The 19,443-nt window shown below is 44.1% G+C and overlaps 1 protein-coding gene across 1 annotated transcript; it reads left to right on the top strand.

The window, feature by feature from the left end:
* The first annotated feature begins 5,050 nt into the window (after nucleotides 1–5,050).
* LOC109465457 (doublesex and mab-3 related transcription factor 3, truncated-like) lies at nucleotides 5,051–15,185 on the top strand. The gene is made up of 2 exons (XM_019762740.1): nucleotides 5,051–5,989; nucleotides 14,002–15,185. Exons 1-2 carry the CDS (start codon nucleotides 5,521–5,523, stop codon nucleotides 15,183–15,185), a joined length of 1,653 nt encoding a protein of 550 aa, XP_019618299.1. The 5' UTR covers nucleotides 5,051–5,520.
* The last annotated feature ends 4,258 nt before the right edge of the window (nucleotides 15,186–19,443 follow it).

The following is a 19,443-nucleotide window of genomic DNA, read 5'->3' as shown; positions in this document are numbered from 1 at the left end:
TCGAACGTTAGACATTTGTTTCCGACTTAATGTACTTTCTGTGTGCTTCGCCCGGTGATTTGTTGGTAACCAAACGGACCCTGTCGCTATTAAGGGAAGCCGCGAAAATGTCTACCTGGGAAAAAGATTGTAACTACGCTGGGTGGCTATCAATTCAACCACTACTGCTGTGGAGACGAAGGGATACAGAAAATATCCCTCCTCTGAAAAATGTGTGTGTTTGTGTTTTTGTGTGTTTGTGTTTGTGTGTGTGTGTGTTTGTGTGTGTGTGTGTGTGTGTTCGTGTGTGTGTGTGTGTGTGTGTGAGTGTGTGAGTGTGTGTGAGTGTGTGTGTGAGTGTGAGTGTGTGTGTGTGTGAGTGTGTGTGTTGGTTGGTTAATTGGTTGGTTGGTTGGTTGGTTGGTTGGTTGGTTGGTTGGTTGGTTGGTTAGTTGGTTGGTTGGTTGGTTAGTTGATATGTTGCATGGCTGATTGGTTAGTTACTTTCTTGGTTTTAAAGTAGTGAAATATTTTCTTACGTTTCCTCACTGTAAATGATAACATCTTCTATGTTAATTGTGAACGTCGAGGATACAACATTGTTATTGATAGTCCAGTGCTCAAAACCATACTGTTCAGTGCAATAATTGAACGAATGAACTTTTCAAGTATATCATAAGAAAGTAACGGTGGTGTTTGGCGAATGTATACCTAGCTTCAGTCTTTAAATCCACATGAAACTCGGGTAGTTATTGGTTCTAAACGAAATCCCCACTGACATTTAAAAGTTATATGAGAACCGATCGTAAAGTTTTGTCTGGTATTGTTATTTCAATTACATATAATGACTCAGCAGTAAACAATAGAAAAGAAAGGGCACATTTATAGCCCCCCCCCCTACGAAAAAAAACTCGCAGAGACAATATAGAAGTTTTATTAAGATTAATCGTCATTACATTAGGTGCAATTGACTAGGCCGGCAGAAAATCGGACTGTCAAAAGTAATGTGCTGTGTAAGATTGACGGGCCAACAGCGACAGTATGTGAACAACCGGGATTGCTTCGGCCAAATCCGACCGATCAATCCCGAACACCCGATCGATCGGCGAGCGATGGCGAATCCATGTCCGTCTGGAGTCGCTGGTTCGGGGGAAACTGACAAGTGTCCGTCCTGGTAGCCGGGTGGGTGGAGGTGTAGGACGGGAGGTACTAACGGACTCCGCGGCTCCGATAGACGGGTGTGGGGATACCGGGGAGGGTACGGGAGCGGAGCGGGTCGGAGTAAATAACCTCCCGCCCCGGGACTGACCCGTGCACGCCAAAGGCTCCCACCGGAAAATTTCCGATTAAGGGGATGGGCGGAAGCAGATGACTTATAGAATAGCTCGTAATTGCAGTTCGATTTCCCCCGGCCTAATACAATGTTAAGATATAGTGATAACAGCTTCATCATATCCAACTACCCGCCCGTCAAATTTCGCGGCAGGCTGGACAAGAGTGCCATTAAAGGTGAGATTTAGGAGCCGGATGGAATGCGGAGAGAGGGAGGCAAGCGGCGCAGAGGTGCCCGGACAAGGTCGGGGGTAGGGCGCCTCTGTTGACACAAAGGGCAACAACATTAACACTGGGATATCAATTTCCGGCCTGACATCCGTGAAACCGACTGGCCGCCGCGCTACGCTGACGTGAGTGAAATCGACGCGCCGCTGTCCGTTCTCATTGGCCAGCTGATTAAAAGGATTACTTCCTGGAAGATGGGAAGATCACCCGGCATCTATCACTAGAAATAGAACTATATTTCTACATTTGTGCTAATGTCTCTATCCGGGAGATATGGTACCATAGGGGTTACCAGTGCCGCACTTGTTTTAACACGCCACGACCTTTGTGCTCCCAATATGGCCAATTTTACGCTCAGGCGAGGCACCTATCTAAAATTCCGTCTGTACGGCAAACATAATTAAAGGAAACAAAATATAGTCATTGGGAGGTACATCAATCTTGTGAAACGGATCATCCGTTATCGATTTTACAGCCACTCTCTTTCATGGTACGACCTGAGGTTTAGATACTGTAGTTGTGGATTCTTTTCCAGGAAGATACGTTTCCTGAAAAGTACTACAGGATGTTATGATAGATACGGTTTTTTGTTGTTTATTGTGCGGATTGTATAAGGAAAAAATGATATCTTTGAGTGCAGCCATTCAGATAGACAAACTGCTCGCAATGAGCAGTTAGCCGGTTTATGGTAGTCATTCTCGGGCTGGAAAATCGGCGTAATTTTGAGTTATGACTCAGGCATTTGCAGAAATTGACAAGTATGACATTACAGCGATGTTTCACCCCGCGTAGGGTGACATTACTCTGCAAATAGACAGCATTTCAGACGTCATAAAAACGCGATAACATTTACAGAAATAATAAAGACGCCGATTGCGCTGACAGTAGGGGTCGAACGAGCATTGACCGATACGGGGGTTTAATGTCAGCGGGGTGAAAGTGGACATTACCCGGCGCAGGCACGGTAAACTTTCCGATAACATATCAGTTTGGCTTGTAAAATAGTATATTGTCTTTGGAACAACTATGCGGTATAAAACTGACAGAAAAGTTTACTTTACGGTGCTGTTTGCTTCAAATGTTGTAGATTGACGGGGTTTAGTGTCAGAGACCCCGGACCGCAGAATTTGAAGGCTACTGCGGCAAATTTTTAATCCACTGTTTGTGAAAAATATCGGTGGTTTATGTCATGTGGTTTGTGCGTATATACGTATATAACCACACAAGTCATGCTGGGCGCCAAATGAAGTTTCGCCGAAGTTCTTTACGGTGAAACAAGTTTAAGGGTACCATATTGTTCGTATCAAGAAAAATTTCAAAATTTTGTTTCTATTGAAAAATTTTGAAGAGAGTACACAGTGGTGTTGTAGTTTAGCCATACGCTTTAATGGGGCAACGAATCGTACGGCGACTTTCGTAATGTAAACTACAGGCTATAATAAAGAAATACAAAAGCTTACAATTATCCACTAGACTTGTAAAATAATAAGACTTGTAAAATAATAAGATCTATGACGTAAACCTGCAACGTTTTGTTACATTCAAGCGTATCTAATTGTGTGTTTCAGTATCTTTTCTTAGAACTAAGCGATCCTTTGTGTATCATTCTATTTGTCCATTGTGATAGTTGTCACATGTTATCTTGAGATATATTTAATTTTGCCGAAAATGTCTAATATGAGATATGAGATAAAAATGATACACATACATGAAAGAATTGAAGCGTTCCTAGCAAAAACAAATAGAGGAACCGAGGGATAGAAATCTTTTGACATAAACCCGGTAATCTTGGAAGAGCGCATATTGTTCGCTTGTCATAACACATTTGCCTTGCCGTTGAAACGAGGCGGTATTTTGTCCCCACACGGCTCCGCATTTGTCCGACTCGGGGATCTATAAAGAAAAGCCATCATCCGGCGCCTGGCCCAGGAAATTTCATGGTCCGTGCACAAAACATGTGTTGATCACCACAAATTAATTGAGTAACCTCGTTTGGCAAGTCTATTATAATGTAATTTTCGCAGTGTGAGGGGAAAGGAATGGACAGCGGGGGGAGGACTACAGGCCTGCGGGATTAAACACTCACACAGCCCGCCTCACGAACACTCCCGAACTCCCCAACCATGGTTAGGAGTAGGTCGGGAGAAAGACTGGCTGTGGTTGTCTGGTGTTCGGCCAGGTCGGCTACCGTTTGGCTATGGCAGCCGAATGTTTCAAAATGTTTAAAACATTCGGGTGTGGACGGGAGGTTCGGCCATGGTTGGCTGGTGGTTGGCTGGCGGTTGGCTGGTGAACGGGAGTAGGCTAACAGTGTTCAGGGCGTGTCGGGGGGTCAATTTTGACTCAAATCTAACTCAAATTCGATTCAATCCGCATAGAAAGGTAGGCGTGGCCTTAAGTTGTTCAGACTGCTCCTGAACGTCAGCCGACCTTGGTTGGTTGCTGGTTGGGGAAAGGTGCTGAATGTGTCGAAGGGGCTCAAGGCTGAGCTTAAGTGGAGAAAAAATTCTGGGGACTCTAAGATTACAGTTAAACAAAAAAGTTTGAAAAAAAAAAGAAGAAATGAGGAAAACGTCATTTAGAGTTTTGGTAGTTATTGTCACTCAGAGCCTGGTCGTACGGTCACCATACGATCACAACTCGAGGGCAGTCTTGGGACAGTCGTGCATATGTCGTACAGCTGTCTTGTTACAGAAAAAAGCTAGGGTCTGTCACCGTGAGCCTGCTTGAAAACTTGTACGACATCAAAAATCGTGAAAACGTATCTATAGTTTCCTAACTTACGGCGAAAACATGTATCAATGTGAAGTTTCCTACGAAGTATTGATATAAACAAACTTAAAAGAAATTGTTGTTCCTAAAAGCAAGGAATGTCCTTGCTAAAAGTTAGTAAGTACAAGAGTCAAACTTTTGTCCACAAATTATCCTCATGATTGTGTTTAATACGCCTAGATTATATCATATAGATCCATAATTTTTTAACAATGAATGTAATAATTAAGAAGTAGCAAGTTGTAGCCCCCCCCCCATCCCACGTGGGCAATACAATTAGAATATAATATCAAAATAAGTGACCTGTCTGCGCAAACAAATTTTGTGCCTGTTATGAGAAAGTGGCTGGTGTCGCTAGGGGGGAATTGGCCGTTAATGAATAATTTCAAACGAACACGTGCTCCAATCAGCGCGCTTATTAATGGCAACGTTTTCCAACCGCCGGGCAATTTGTAAAAATTATGTGGGCAGCGCCCTGGAAGGTGAATATGAGATCTTTCCGTTGAAAGTTTTGAATGTGTTGTGGAGTGAGATTCAGCTTCCCTGGCCCGTGTAGATGACACGCGCTGAAACACAAAAGATTAGCAGGGAAGCGAGAACAGGGCAAGTATTTATTTGCCCTGTGTGTACCGGGTTGACATAGGTGCGTCTTACCGGGTCTGGGGTAGGACGCCGCCGGCACACATCGCAAGAGCTCCCGAAAACTCGAGTAGGACTCATTCGGCACCCAATCGTACACGTTCGTCAGAATACGATCTAGCTACCCTCTAAGAAAGTACTTACTAAGAATTTCATATTTGGCTATACCAGTCAGAGAGGCAGTTGTTCTTCAGACGTGCGCCGTCCGACTTCCCTCGTCGCTGTAAACTTGTTGTGGTAGTTTATGTACCGAAGAGAAGGACACAAAGCGTTTGTTGGAAGAAGAAGAGAAAGAAGAAGCTTCAAGACAGGTGGGCGATTTGTCTTCAGTCTTTGTCGACCACTGTCCTATAAAGTAGAGCACCTGTCGACTCAGCCAGGTGGACAGGTGATCCTTGCCACCTGCAAAAGTTACTGACTCGGTAAAAAAAACTAAGCTCTGACTTACTGGCGAGAGACAGGCGGGAGACCCGATCCTTCTGAGTTGTAAAAACACGGCGCTGGACCAGAGAGAAAACACAGACACGAAGTCAGGAGAAGAGAAGTGTTATCTTTCCCGGTCAGTGAGAGATGGAGAGCAACCCGATCCCTCCCGCCTACTCCTCGGCACCGCCGTACCTGTTCTACCCGCCGCCGGGGCACCCCAGCTCCCGCGTGCAGCAGAGGACGCCGAAGTGCGCCCGCTGTCGCAACCACGGCGTCCTGTCGTGGCTGAAGGGGCACAAGAGATACTGTCGCTTTAAGGACTGTATGTGTGAGAAATGTATCCTCATAGCGGAGAGACAGAGAGTCATGGCGGCGCAGGTCGCGCTGAGACGGCAGCAGGCTCAGGAGCAGAGCATCCTGCAGCAGTTCGGCTTCGCCCCGCCGGTTTTCCCGACCGGACCGAACAAGCCGAACCACCCGCCGCTACCCACGACTTCTACCGGGGCGGAGGAGAGACCCTCGCCGCCAGCCGGCGGTCCCGGGCCGGAGGGCGGCGGGAATGATGCCGAGAAGGGCGACGGCGAACGGCCGGTCACGCGACACGAGAACGACGGTAAGTTCGACACATTATACCATGTACCGTGCATGATCGTTAAGGGCACGGTCACATTCGTCGTACGATCGTCGTGCGATCTGAAACTTATAAAACTGAATTCATTCTTGGATCAGTCGTGCATCTGTCGTTCAAATTGTCAGCTTCGAGGTTCGAGTCTTGACATGACACCGATCTTGTGTCCTTGGGAAAGGCACTTAACACGACTTTCTTCACTTCGCTCAGGTGTAAATGAGTATCGTATTGTCCCCTGTGTTGATGGGGACATTGGTGTAAGTTGAAAAAACTTGAGTGTGCCGTCACCACGTCTTGTGGTTAGATGTTGAAATATTTTTAGAATGTCAGCTTCAACTTCTTAGCACAATTTTGTCACAACCTGCTTGAAAATACTGAGCATGGCACAAACTCGTACAGCCTACGACAAATGTGTCCGCGCCGGTACCGTTAGTTCGTTTAACCTCCCTGTTGTAGTCCAGTTCTTGTTTTGTCGTCTCCTCCTAACTAACCATTATTTTTCATTTGACATAAGAATCCTGTCTATAGTGACCACCTGTACATACTCTGACCGTTTCCTTAAACTTCCTTGAGCGGTTACCAAAGGGAGTTGAAGTAGCCTTGTTTCACAGCGACACAAGTCACTAGGTGTCAGGTCGTTCTCGTGGGTAGGGTTGTTGAAACCGGAAGGTTCTGGGTTCGAATCCTTTGCGCAGGCCCGATTGTTGTATGCTAGCGTCGGTTACCTATAGTTAGCGTCCTCTTGGATGGGAAGCAAAGGTGATGTCCCTTGTTTGAGGCACCAAACTTTGAGTACGTTAATAACATTAATCAGGCTATCAGGCGTACGAGTACATTTGTGTTTGCCATTTCAACATTTTTGATCGAAAAAGCTTCTTCTATGTGTACTAGAGCTGTGTACCGGTACGCAGTACCGATACTGTACCGGAAAAGTTGATTAGGTACAGGTCCAAAATACCTAATCCCTCAGTACCGGTACTGTACCTAAACAATTTCACACCAATTTTATGCCTATTTGTGACCTCAAATGTTTAAATAGCTGGTTAACAATGGGTCCCTGTGTAAGGACAGTGTGTTCATGAAAACAAAAACATCTTAGTTTTGCCTATATTTCATCTGAGCATTCGCCATAAACAAAGAATAAACCTTAACTATCAAGTTTATTTATGTTTTTTTGTTATTGAAGGAGTTCAGAAGAGCATATAAATTGGTCGAATTGTTCAGGTACAGGTTCAGGTCCGGACCTGTACCTAAACCTGTGTACCTGTACCTGTACCTGTATCTAAAATTTGTTTAGGTACACAGCTCTAATGTGTACTATAAAAAAGATCCCAGTGTGGGTGGAACAAATCTTACAGTCTGGCCTTATGCAGTTTGTACTCACTTTTCCAAACTGATATGCGAAACAAAAAAAAACTAACTAACTACAAATTGTTTCCTTAACTACCATTTTCTATCTACAGGTGACAAAAGGTCCTTTGTTATTTGCAGTACTGTGTATGTAACATGGTTTAGATTCTTGTGCATTGTCTTTTGTTATAAGAATAGTGAAGTGTAACTGTAGGCATTGGACGGAACCTTTGCCGAATTTTCTATACTTTCAGAAAATTGACTTCGGATGTGTTATCTTGAAATTAGAGTACATTACTTAACAATGACAGACAACAAACTACTGGCCGGTCATTCTTGTTTTGTATTGTTTTCGTTGTTGCTGTTGTTTGTTTTCTCTAATTGTACCTTCATCAGTTCTTGTCGAAAGGAAAAATCATACCCATGTAACATTGCTATAATTTTCAATAAACTTTCATATAATCCCAGGTCCCTAACGACCCGCTCACAACCATCGTGTGGCCGTCGTACGGTCCAAACCGAGGAAAATCTCTTGATGGTCGTGGATATGTTGTTAAATAGTTGTCTGTATTGTTACGGAAAAGGCTGTCTAACATCTGAAGACTCGCGCCTACCACGGATATGACCACGCCTTGTGCGCTAACTATAGATGCTCGCCCCACCACGTAAGCTCCAATAACCAGTAGAACGACCTAACCCTCCAAATTACAATTTCCAAAACTGCTCAAACAAAAAAAAAAAAAGGAAAGAAAGGACATCGTCACAAAATCTGTACGTTTCAGACTCCGTTGAAATCTTTGAAAACCGATATTCAAACCCCTTTTTGTCCCGTACGTTAAGTCGTAACACCTGCGGGTGTCTGAAGTGGAAGTTTCCGTGTTGAAGAGGCGGTTATACAGTTATTTCTCACTCTTCTACACTAGCGCGGAAATAAACTCAACCCGTGTGTGGTCGGTACTCACAGGGAAACACTTCAACCCTTCTAAACTCCAAAAGGATCCCGAGATTTTCAATATCCCTCCGCTCGTTTGTAATGCTCTTAAGAGGACACACCTGCACCTTAAGTAAAGGCGCGTCGCGGAGGTGTTTGTGTAAAGGGTTCACCAGGTGTACAACAAGGCTTAATTCCTTTCTAACGCTTTCTCTGAAACAATAGTCTTCTGTTCAAAATGATAAACTCACAGGGTACGGTAGTGTGGCCACGGGAAGGCACACTTGTCGTTGGTTGTTGTAATTGTGCGATTTTGATGCTGTAGAATTTTCAAGCTGGCAGTGACAGAGCCAACAACCGACAAGGATCTAAAACAATCATTTTTCAGTAATAACAACACGACATATGTACGACTATCCCAAGAATTCTCTCATAAGTTTGTAATCGTACGATGTTCGTACGACGTATGTGATCAGACCCGGAAGAAAAAACGGACTGGTCTCTCTGTCACTGACGAAAGCTAGTGGATACTAGCTGAAACGTCTGACGTTTCCAAAATCATATCCAGTTGCTTGAGTAACTGCTTTTTGACGTATCGTATTACCTGGATGTCTAACCTTCACCGATGTAACGGTAGCGTTTTTTTGCATTTTCTTGCATATTGAAGATGATACTCGATGTATTCTGTTTCATACAAGTAAAGTTGTGAGTAGTATGATATCACACTGTTTGTTTCTTCGTTTGTTTCTTCGTTAGTTGGTTTGTTCGTCTGTGTGGTGTTTCCTAGTGTATCGCCGAGTGTTGCTTTTTCTTCGTTGCTGTCTTTTCCGTACAGTGCAGTCTGGTTTTATGGCAAATTTTGTAGATAGGAATAATAAAATGTTAATTCCTATTTAGTGAAAATTCTATGTTTATGGTGAAATCGAATAAACCATAAACAATAACTCCGAAATGACTACAGAAAGGTAGAATTTACTGGATAAAAATAGTAAAAAGACGGGTTATTATGGGTTTACATGTAGCAAAAAAAATATTCGAAGCCAAACGTTTCAAGGAAGAATCATTTTGTAGTGACAGTATGTATTTACATTTCCGTCCACAGTGAAATAATTGATATACAATGGATATGAAAATGTGGTTCATAAAACGTGATTGACGCTCCAGTATCATACGTCATATGCTTCGGATGCAACTTATCTCATGGGTTGAACATTTTTGATTTCTAAAACTGAAATACTATGATTATATATATATCTTTGGTACAATAGTGTTTTTTTTTGTGAAAGGCACCCAGTGCAATTGAAGGTGGCAAAACTGGAAATATTCTGAATAAGGCAATCTGTATGATATTGAGACATTACATTAGCGCATTTGAATCAGTCTTTCATACTTTAGGCATTTAAAACTGCAAAACAAGCCCCAAGATGAGTCCTTTATTTTCTGGGTGGTACCCTAAAAATCAACCCAGGTCCTTCCAGTAACCGTTTTTCGTCAGAATTTGGGACATTTTTGTTCCATGAATGTCGACATATATTGGGACAGTGTTGTTTTAACTTAGTATGTAGATAAGTGACTAGAATATTGACTTTGGAAAATATGGTTTCCAAGCCCTAAATACTGCACTGGATGCCTTTAACTAGGTATTGTATAAAAGTACAATAGGAGAAATAGAAGCGCAGTGACGCCATATTTATACATAGTAGGAGATTATTCTGTATTTCGTTCCCGATGAATGCTCTTGTGAAGACTTGTGTGTTTTTGGATTGCGGTTTGAAGGGTTGAATCAATTCTTTGCCATAGTATCTGTGAGACAAAATTGCGATGTCACTGACGAAAACCGGTTGCTTTTTCCTGGCTATTTAAACAACTCCTCACGTAGATTTTTGTAGTTATTTCGAACGCTTCCAGTACAAAATGATGAGGGGAATGTGCTAAGAAATTGCAGTAAATGTCAATATCGGACAAATTTCCTCTGGATTACTCTCAAAGCAGAGGTTTGGGTTTTGGTATACTTTTGGCGTGTTTTTAAGCTTTTTTATTGGGTTTTCTTTTTCTTTCTTGCGCTTTGGACTCTTTTTCTTACGCCAACGACCAACGCTGTAAAAAAGCAAAAAACAAAGCCCCAAAAAAGCCTAAAAAGACGCCAAAAATAAGCCAAACCCAAACCTCTGCTTGGGGAGTAGCATTGGATGTCTTTAAATTTGAAAGACCTTTATTGCACATTCATTCCACGACAGGCTAGGCACAGGTAAAGACTTAACATACACATTACAGACGTATGTAGAGAATTGGAGACAAAAGATACACTACTAGACTTAGACATAAAACATAATACATAAGGAACATACAAGGGTACCATACTAGGCTAATACAAAGTGTTCTAGTTACTGAGCTAATACAGGTTGGTCAACTTCTTCTCGCTTTTTTGTACAAAGGAAAATGTGGGAACAGATCATGTTTGTGATACAGGGTTTGTCTAGACGCATCAAAAAATAAATCTATCCACGTCGAAAAACACGTGGGCAAATCTGTGAGAATCCGTAACAGGTGCCACGGCTTAGATGTGCCAGCGGGCAGAGTTGACGGATTACCGGCGTGGCGATGTCGGGTGGGCTGGAGACAGAGCCACACAGGCCACGGTCCCTTACACCGCCACAATACCGGGGGATACTACCGTCAAACTGCGTGTGTGTGTATACATGTATCACCTGCGTGTGTGGATACTCCAGCGCCACATATTTTGACACCTGTCTCTACCTGTGTGAAAACACGTTTGGATCCGTACCTGTGCATGTTAGCAGTTGGCCGTGTGCCTTCAGACCGCCAGAGTCGTGTTTTGCCGTATTTTACTATTCTCTACCAGACTAACTACGTACGCTGGCTATATGTAGGAGAATAATTGCCAGGGGAGTTTGGGCGCCTTGTAGCTTTGATTGGCCGCGCAGGAAAGAAACTACCTCCCCGCTGCCAATTTTACTCTTTTTTCCTAAATTCTACGATCCGTATTCCCGTAGGAAGGCCTGGTGGAGGCTAGTATTTTACGACTCGGGCACTTCTGCGAAGGTCGTCGTCTGAGTTCGATGTCGCACACTTCTCAAGCAGGTTGTGACAGAACAAACCGCTGACAAGGAAATAAGACAGCCTTTTTGTCGGTACGAGGACAGCTCACAAATGTCGCGCGCGCGATCGTACGACGATCGTACGACGAATGTAACCAGGAACAATGGTGTCGTGGGGTTAACGGGGTCGTGTGGCGTAGCGGCAGAGTGCTCGACTCGGAACCAAGAGGTTCGAGTCCTGACATGCCACCGATCTTGTGCCCTTGGGAAAGGCACTTAACACGACTTTCCTTACTTCGCTCAGGTGTAAATGAGTATTGTATTGTCCCCTGTGTTGTTTGCGGCATTAATATAAGTTGAAAAAAAACTTGAGTGTGCCGTCACCACGTCTGGTGATTACATGTTGGAATATAAAAAAACAACAAAAACAATGGTGTCTATGAGAGGGGGGGTCTTGTGTAATACGTTTGTATCAATGGCGTATTGCATGTTGTTTTCTGCAATGTTGTTTCATCTTATTTTATTCTATTTATTTTCGATGGTTTACCTCACCGGTAGTTCTTCCGTTGAGATGTGGAACACCTCAGAACACGAAATTGACAAGTGCTGACAACCGAACCCTCATGTTCCCTCATTATCTCCTAGAGGGGTAAACAATAAGTTCATCCTGGCAAGACAGTACAGAGGAAAAAACACAGGTGTCGACAGAGGTGTTGGTATGTCTCCTCTGACCTGGTACGCAGCCATGTTAATACAAAGGACAGTATTTGCCCAGGACCCGTGCTGGTATACAGTGTCTCCCTACTTAGCCTCGCTAATGCACGGTTTATTTACCGGCTTCTTTGTCCGCCCTCGTAACCAGTATGTTACGGGAGGGTCTAAGTATTTCAAAGCAAATGTTCCCAATCCGAAGGGAAGCGTGCAGCGTGGTTAGTGTAAACGGAGAGGGGAGGGAGGGAATGCCTTCCAAAGGCTTAGTCCGAAGGTATCGGGGCTGCTGACGTCACCCATGGCTTCAGAAACACACAGACATCCGGCCGGGTAATTTGTACAGAAACACGTGTCGCCTTTCAGCGGCTTTCTCTACAGGAATGTTGAACGAAACACTTGTCAGTCAGCGGGCAGGATTTACAGTGCGATTTTTGCGTGGAAAAGTGGGTCACAGCTAGACTTGCGAGAGACGTGAGAAATACAATACTCTTTTTTTTTATTCCAACATTTCATGACCAAACGTGGCGACGGCACACTCAAGTTATATCAACTTATTTTATGCCGCGACCAACATAGATTACAAATACAGGACAGGACAATACTCGTTTTCACTTGAGTTAAGTGAGGAAAGTCGTGTAAAGTGCCTTTCCCAAGGGCACAAGATCGGTGGCATGTCAGGACTCGAACCCGGGACCTCTTCCGGGTCGAGCACTCTGCCGCTACGCCACACGACCCCACCTACAATACTTTCAATGCTCAAGTTTGCCTCTACAACGAATGTATGTCCGCAATGGACTGTTTGCAAATGTACAGTTAAACCTGTGCGTAGCTTGTAGACTTGTACAAAGGATGTCACGGTTTTGACTGTTGTTTACAAAAGGTGGTTATTTAACAGTCATTACACCTGTATAGGTGCCAGTCACCGACCTGGTGGGAAATAGTAGGACAGACCCAGTATGAGTCATCATTGTAGATAGTGATGTAATTTCCAACACAAGAAATTGAACGTATTAAAATTTTATAGTTCCAGTCTTTGTCAATGAATGAGTGGTCCACCGCTTCTGTGGACGGGGGGCCCTACAGACTATTTGCATAATGTGATGTCACAGAAGCGGCGGATTGCTCATTCCTTGACAAAAATTGGATGTTGTACAGTCGACAATTGGGTCAATTTCTTGTCAATTAGTTTATTTACTCGCCCCGTAAGGACTTCTACCAACACAGATGAACTTTCAATATAAGATAGGGAGTTAATATTTTGATATAACCTTGATTTTAAACCTCCTTGATATAACCTCTACTTCTAGTGGGATGTGTTAATCCACAACTTAATATATTTTTTTTACCTCCGTTTAGGTTTCGGTGTGTATGTTTGTCTGTTTTTGCGATTCCGTAATTATTTTCTAGGCAGGTGGGGGACACTGAAGTTAGGTCACAGGTCCGAATTAAGGTTCCAGAAAGGTTATCTCATTTCCTGTCTTCCATTCCCTGCCTCTGCATGACTACTGCCTTGTGGGAGCCAGGGAGAAAATACATAGACATTCAGTGAGAAACTTAAAATAATGAATGAAACAATTGCAAAAAATTCAGACAGTATGGTATGACACTTTGGATTTCTTATTTTGTCTTTTTATGTTAACCAAAGGAAAACATATTGTTTTTGCTCTGTTTCTTCTTCTTCTCCAAAGAGTGACCTCTGACCTGACCAATGACATGATTTGTTGACGTCTGTCACCATGGTGACTGGTGTTGGGTTACATAATGTTGCAATTTCATGGTCTGCTCTGCTCCTGTCACCATATACTAGTAGTACATATATGTGAATGTGTTTGAGTAAGAATTAACAGAGCAGACCGTGTCTGAAGGTAAACATTATGCATTTGCTTTGCAAATGTTACTTCTTTAGTTAATTCTTACTTTTGTTTATTTTGTGCCATTTTCTGCAGCAGGCGCGAGGGACGGAGAACCCCGTGTGTTGTCTCCGCCTCTGAAGACCCCGTCCCCATCTCTCCATGGCAACGGCACCAGCCCCACCCAGCAACAAGATGGCGACCATCCGGGACCTTGCGGTGCAGACGACAGTCCAAGCGGCGAGGACGGCGGCGCCTCCGACGGCAAGGCGGACACGGAGTGCCCGGACACCGGCGTGCACATCGAGAGCGACCCGCCGAAGGACGCTTCCCTCTCCCCGAAAATAGCCGAAAAGCCGCCTGATGGGCCCCGCCGATTTCCGCCGACAGATTTCCCCCGATTCTTCTCTCCTGAACATTTCCTAAGTCCCGCCGACCGCGCGCTCGCTAACAGCAACCTGCCCCCGATCTACACCCTGTCCAAACTATTCCCCTCTCATAAGACCGATGTTTTACACTTGGTTTTAAAAGGCTGTAACGGCGACCTTGTCAGCGCGATAGAGGTCCTTCTCTCTAGCAAAGGGAACCCGTTAAATGAGGACATGTTGAAAAACCCTCTCGTTATTCCGTCCTCTGTCTCCCAGTGTCCGTCTATCTTTAGATCGGCCCAGCCCAGCGACACAGACTCGAACGGGTCGGCTTTCCGAGTCCCCCGACCAACCCACGACCACTGCGGCCTGTTCATGCCGGCTCACCCCTCCAAACTCCCCCACCATCACGCCCCCAAACCCCCCATCCCCAACCTCCCCCCTTTCCTCCTCAACCCCTTCATGGCGGCGAATCGACTGAGCACTACCGGCACGCCGTCGCTAGGGGGCGGTATTGACATCAACCTGTTGGACACCCTGGCCGCCCACAACAGCCGCCCTCTGTCGTGTCAGCGGGCCGCTCTGGACATCCAGAACAACAGCGTGTTCAGCCCCGCCCGCCTGAACGTCGGCATCCCCCTCCCCCCGGCCAAGTTATCATCGCGAGTGGCCGACTCCAGCCAGCCGCTACCTATCCCCAGGAAAGACGACTTCTCGTCGACTCTCGGCCACCTTCGGCAGACGTCGGAGCCGCCGAACCCGTCCATCTCGCTGTCCGACGACTTTCCGGAGAAACATCGTCATCACCAAGACCCGATGACGACCAGATCCGACAGCCTGCAGGACTCCCGACGAGAGGTAGGGGCGCTGCTGCTCCAGCCCGCACGGGTAGGACTAGACGACACCAGATAAAGTTCTTCCTGTAACGTTGAAAATCAGTTGCAAACACTACCAAAAAGTCGTCCAACGCTCTTACATTGTACTGGACCATGTATATATGTACTACAAACGGCATGTGATCGGTATCTTTCTGTATAGAAATATTACAACAACGTTTTACCTTTGAGTGCAAAGTGAAGTTACCGTTCATAGCAAACCCTTGCAGTTATTCAGCAATATATAACGTAGGTACCAATACATATAGAAGCGTATCTTATCGTCTAAAAATTACATACGATATAGCAGATAGGATAAATACATTTACAGATGAATAAACGTGCCACTAGTACTGGGCGTCAACGCCTGGCGCATGATGTGTATATCAGTAGTCTCAAAGACCACCAAATCTTTAGAAGATCATGGGACCGTCGATTGGTTGGTTGCGCAATCTTCATGCAACCGCTCCCTCAATTAATATCACAGGAATCATTATATGATAAACGATAAAAGTGTATATAATATCCGTGTATGACAGCAATAAATAGATACCAGTCGTTCAATGAGCTGGCATGGTAATGATCAGTGTTTTGTGTTTTGTATTTTACCCAGTGATCAAGAAATTTGTCATATAGAAGTAGGATAACGCTTTTATAGTGTTGTGGTGAAGTTGAAACACAAAAGAGGTGAGTAGTTCTGGTCTGAACTGAACCGCTTACCCTGGATGCCAAACTCGTTTCGGGCCGCTAGCGATTTCCTTCGGCAGCCAAGAGCCCTTCGCCCGCGGGTCTAAATTACCGCTACGGGGAGACTAGCCCGGGGGGAGTTTGGCTGGCCCTTTCTAGGGCCGGAGAAACCCCTCGTGCTCAACTCCCCCCTAGCGGCAATTTAGATAGGCGGGCGAAGGGCTCTTGGTTGCCGAAGGAAAACGGCTAACGGTCCGGTGCTAGTTTGGCACCCAGGGTAGAACCGCTCAGTTTGCGGCGTTTGAATCAAGAAAAATTGTCCTCCAGAACGAAATGCCTTCCCAAACTAACTAGTGCGCTGTTGATTGACACGACAAGATAAGATAATATTGACAGCAGTGAAAGAGAGAAATTTCACGGAATCACCGGTGCGAGGCCGCCTGTGTTTCCCCAACAAAACGCGACCCCGCCCGAAGCTTCCCGAAAGACGATCCGATAAAACCGGTACGGGCTCGGCCCCGGCGCGGCGTGCGCACCAGACTGAGAGCCGCCGCCAAACGTTACTGTTCCACCACAAACAAAAACACAGCTCAGGAAGAAAGAATCCCTTCTTTCTGTCGAAGAAAATTACAAGGAACTTACTGTATGTAGTTGTTGTGGCGTGAAAATGGTGCGTTGGTTCGAAAACCAAGAATAAAATGCTGAACTTTACACCATATTACGGTGTAACAGTCTGCACCATGTACAACTATGTTCACAATGCGTACATGTAATACTTAACCGTGCCGTGTAGCCAAAAGTGTTTCATGATTTCAACACTTGAGGGCGTTTAGATCCTAAAGTCAGATATACTTTCTACAAGACTAAATTACATACAAGGCTATCGGGACAGAAATCTCAGTATTGGCACGTTCGTATACTCAGTCATTTTAGAGCTTCACAAATTTAGTGACAATGACAGTCGCTTTCCGTACAGAGATGAGTCCTTGTTCCTAATGACGTGTACTTGAGATTTAGTCAGGTGTGCCCTGAGAACATAGTACCCACTCTCTGCCACTCCACGTAAACAATAGTTTAGATGTCCAGCGTTCAGTTCAGTTCTTCGGCTGTGCTTTTAAGGCATCCAATGCGATTTCAGGGAAGCAAAACTAGAAATATCCTGAATAAGGCAATCTTTGTGATATTGACACATACTGCTTCACATTAGCACATTTGAGTCAGTATTTCATACTTTAGGCATTTACAACGACAGAAACAAGCCCCAAGATGAGTCCTTTATTTTCCCTAAAAATCAGCTAAGGGCCCTTCCAGTAACCATTTCCGTCAGAATTTGGGAATATTGCTCCATGAGGGTCAATAGATCTTAATATACATTTGGATAGTGTGATTTCAATTCAGTGTGTAGATAAATGACTAGGCTTTGAAATCGGGTTTCCAAACCCTAAAAACTACACTGGATGCCTTTAAGTTTTGGTGTTTTGGTAAGCGTGCACCAATGACGACACGTAAAAAGGTGTGCGTTTCTCCTTTTGTTTGTGAATTAGGCCACAGCAAGTAATTCTTATGGATGACATCACGCGCATTAATTTTCGCCTGATTTTGGGAAGAAGTTTTTGTTGCCCTCTGACAGTGGTCAACTTGCCTAAAATGGACAAAGATGACTGTTGTCATGATGACAGATAGATATGAAGAGAGGAGACAAGACAAGGCTCTTATGTTTTGTCTTGTGTGATGCAGTGATGTACTTCATTTCTTCTATATATGATGGTGGCTGTGCCGCATATGTGATGTTCCCACTGAATCAAAACCATTTGTACAATGATCGAAAACTTTTATTTTTCAAAGCTGTTTCAGTGAGAAATGGATGCTGTAATAACCAAGAATAAAATGCTGAACTTTACACCATATTACTGTGTAACAGTCTGTACCATGTACAACTATGTTCACAATGCGTACATGTAATACTTAACCGTGCCGTGTAGCCAAAAGTGTTTCATGATTTCAACACTTGAGGGCGTTTAGATCCTAAAGTCAGATATACTTTCTACAAGACTACATTACATACAAGGCTATCGGGACAGAAATCTCAGTATTGGCACGTTCGTATACTCAGTCATTTTAGAGCTTCACAAATTTAGTGACAATGACAGTCGCTTTCCGTACAGAGATGAGTCCTTGTTCCTAATGACGTGTACTTGAGATTTAGTCAGGTGTGCGATGAGAACATAGTACCCACTCCCTGCCACTCCACGTAAACAATAGATTAGATGTCCAGCGTTCTTGGTGTTGTGGGAAGTGTGCATCAATGACAACACGTAATATTAGCTTTGCGTTTCTCCTTTTGTTTGTGAATATTAGGCCACACCGACTTGATTTTATGAATGACATCCGCGCGCGCATTGATATTTGCCTGATAAAAAAAAATATCACGTCCACCGGGGCTCTGGCCTGGCTCTAAGTCTGGGTAGTCCATGGTAGTTAGCGACAATACGGAGCCGGGCACCCAGGCTACCGAAGCTCCACAACTCAAGAACTTAGTACATACCTACAGTACCGATTCATAAATTCCGCAAAAAGCCAGCATGTGCCGGCTTGTCGCGATCGTATACGTCAATATGTACTGCCGCAAATTCACAATACCAGCTTTGTATCCCTTTGGTTTAGTAACATTTTATTTTTGGAGGAATTTTTTTTATTCGCCCGCGCGCACTAGTTTGGTGGTCTTCAGAGGATGTCATCTATAATATTAAGACGGTGTGGCCTTAGGCCACAGCAAGTAATTTTTATGGATGACATCAGCACGCGCATTAATTTGCGCCTGATTTTGGAAAAAAAAAGAAGAAATTTTGTTGCCCTCTGACAGTGGTCAACTTGCCGAAAACATGGACAAAGATGTCTATTGCCATGCCGGAACTTGGGTGGCAGATAACTATGAAGAGAGATGAAATAAACAAAACAATAAACAAACTAGAAAGGCCAATATTTGCTTTGGAGCAAATACAGCGATGGGTTCACCACATTTTACCACATGGCAGGGAAAGAATGAGAAACACAAGGGAAAACAATGATTTACATTGATATAACTATAATATGAAGTAACATACAACTAAAACAACAGTTGGATAGCTATTCCCTACTCTATTGGTTAGGATTTTTAATTGCATAATGCAAACTGTTGATTTTCAAAAAAAAAAAAACGTTCATGCCCCGCATTCCAATGCTGGAGCAGAAAAGCTTGAAATACCTACCAAAACACTTGAATAAAGACATACTGTCAGTATGGAAATGCTCTGTGCAGGTGTTAATCAAGTTAAATCCCAACAGCCAATCAGCAAGAAGTATAGAGGAAAGCTGCATGCCTATTGGTTGATGCCCTGCATTCCATTGTGATGACTCATGCCCAAACGTGCTAAACAAGGCACACTAACACAGTAATACATTTGCTATAACACAGCCAAGAAACTCAAATAAAACCATTCTAAAAGCCTGTATCACAATAATTTAAAAAACGCCTAGGGGTATTTGCCCACTGTACCTCCATACCAAATTTCAGGACCTTAGGCCCTAAAATGAAGAAGCTGAATCCATTTAAAAAAATGGCAGGAGAG

Source organism: Branchiostoma belcheri, unplaced genomic scaffold (genome assembly GCF_001625305.1).
Source record: "Branchiostoma belcheri isolate BF01 breed outbred unplaced genomic scaffold, Haploidv18h27 scaffold150, whole genome shotgun sequence".
NCBI classification, from domain to species: Eukaryota; Metazoa; Chordata; class Leptocardii; order Amphioxiformes; family Branchiostomatidae; genus Branchiostoma; species Branchiostoma belcheri.
Note: the sequence above shows the minus strand (reverse complement) of the source record. Positions and strands in the feature narration are given on the sequence as shown.

Coding starts and splice junctions, on each gene's coding strand:
- LOC109465457 (XM_019762740.1), top strand. CDS start 5,521: ATGGAGAGCAACCCGATCCCTCCCGCCTACTCCTCGGCACCGCCGTAC. Junction 5,990..14,001: donor CACGCGACACGAGAACGACG/GTAAGTTCGACA, acceptor CATTTTCTGCAG/CAGGCGCGAGGGACGGAGAA.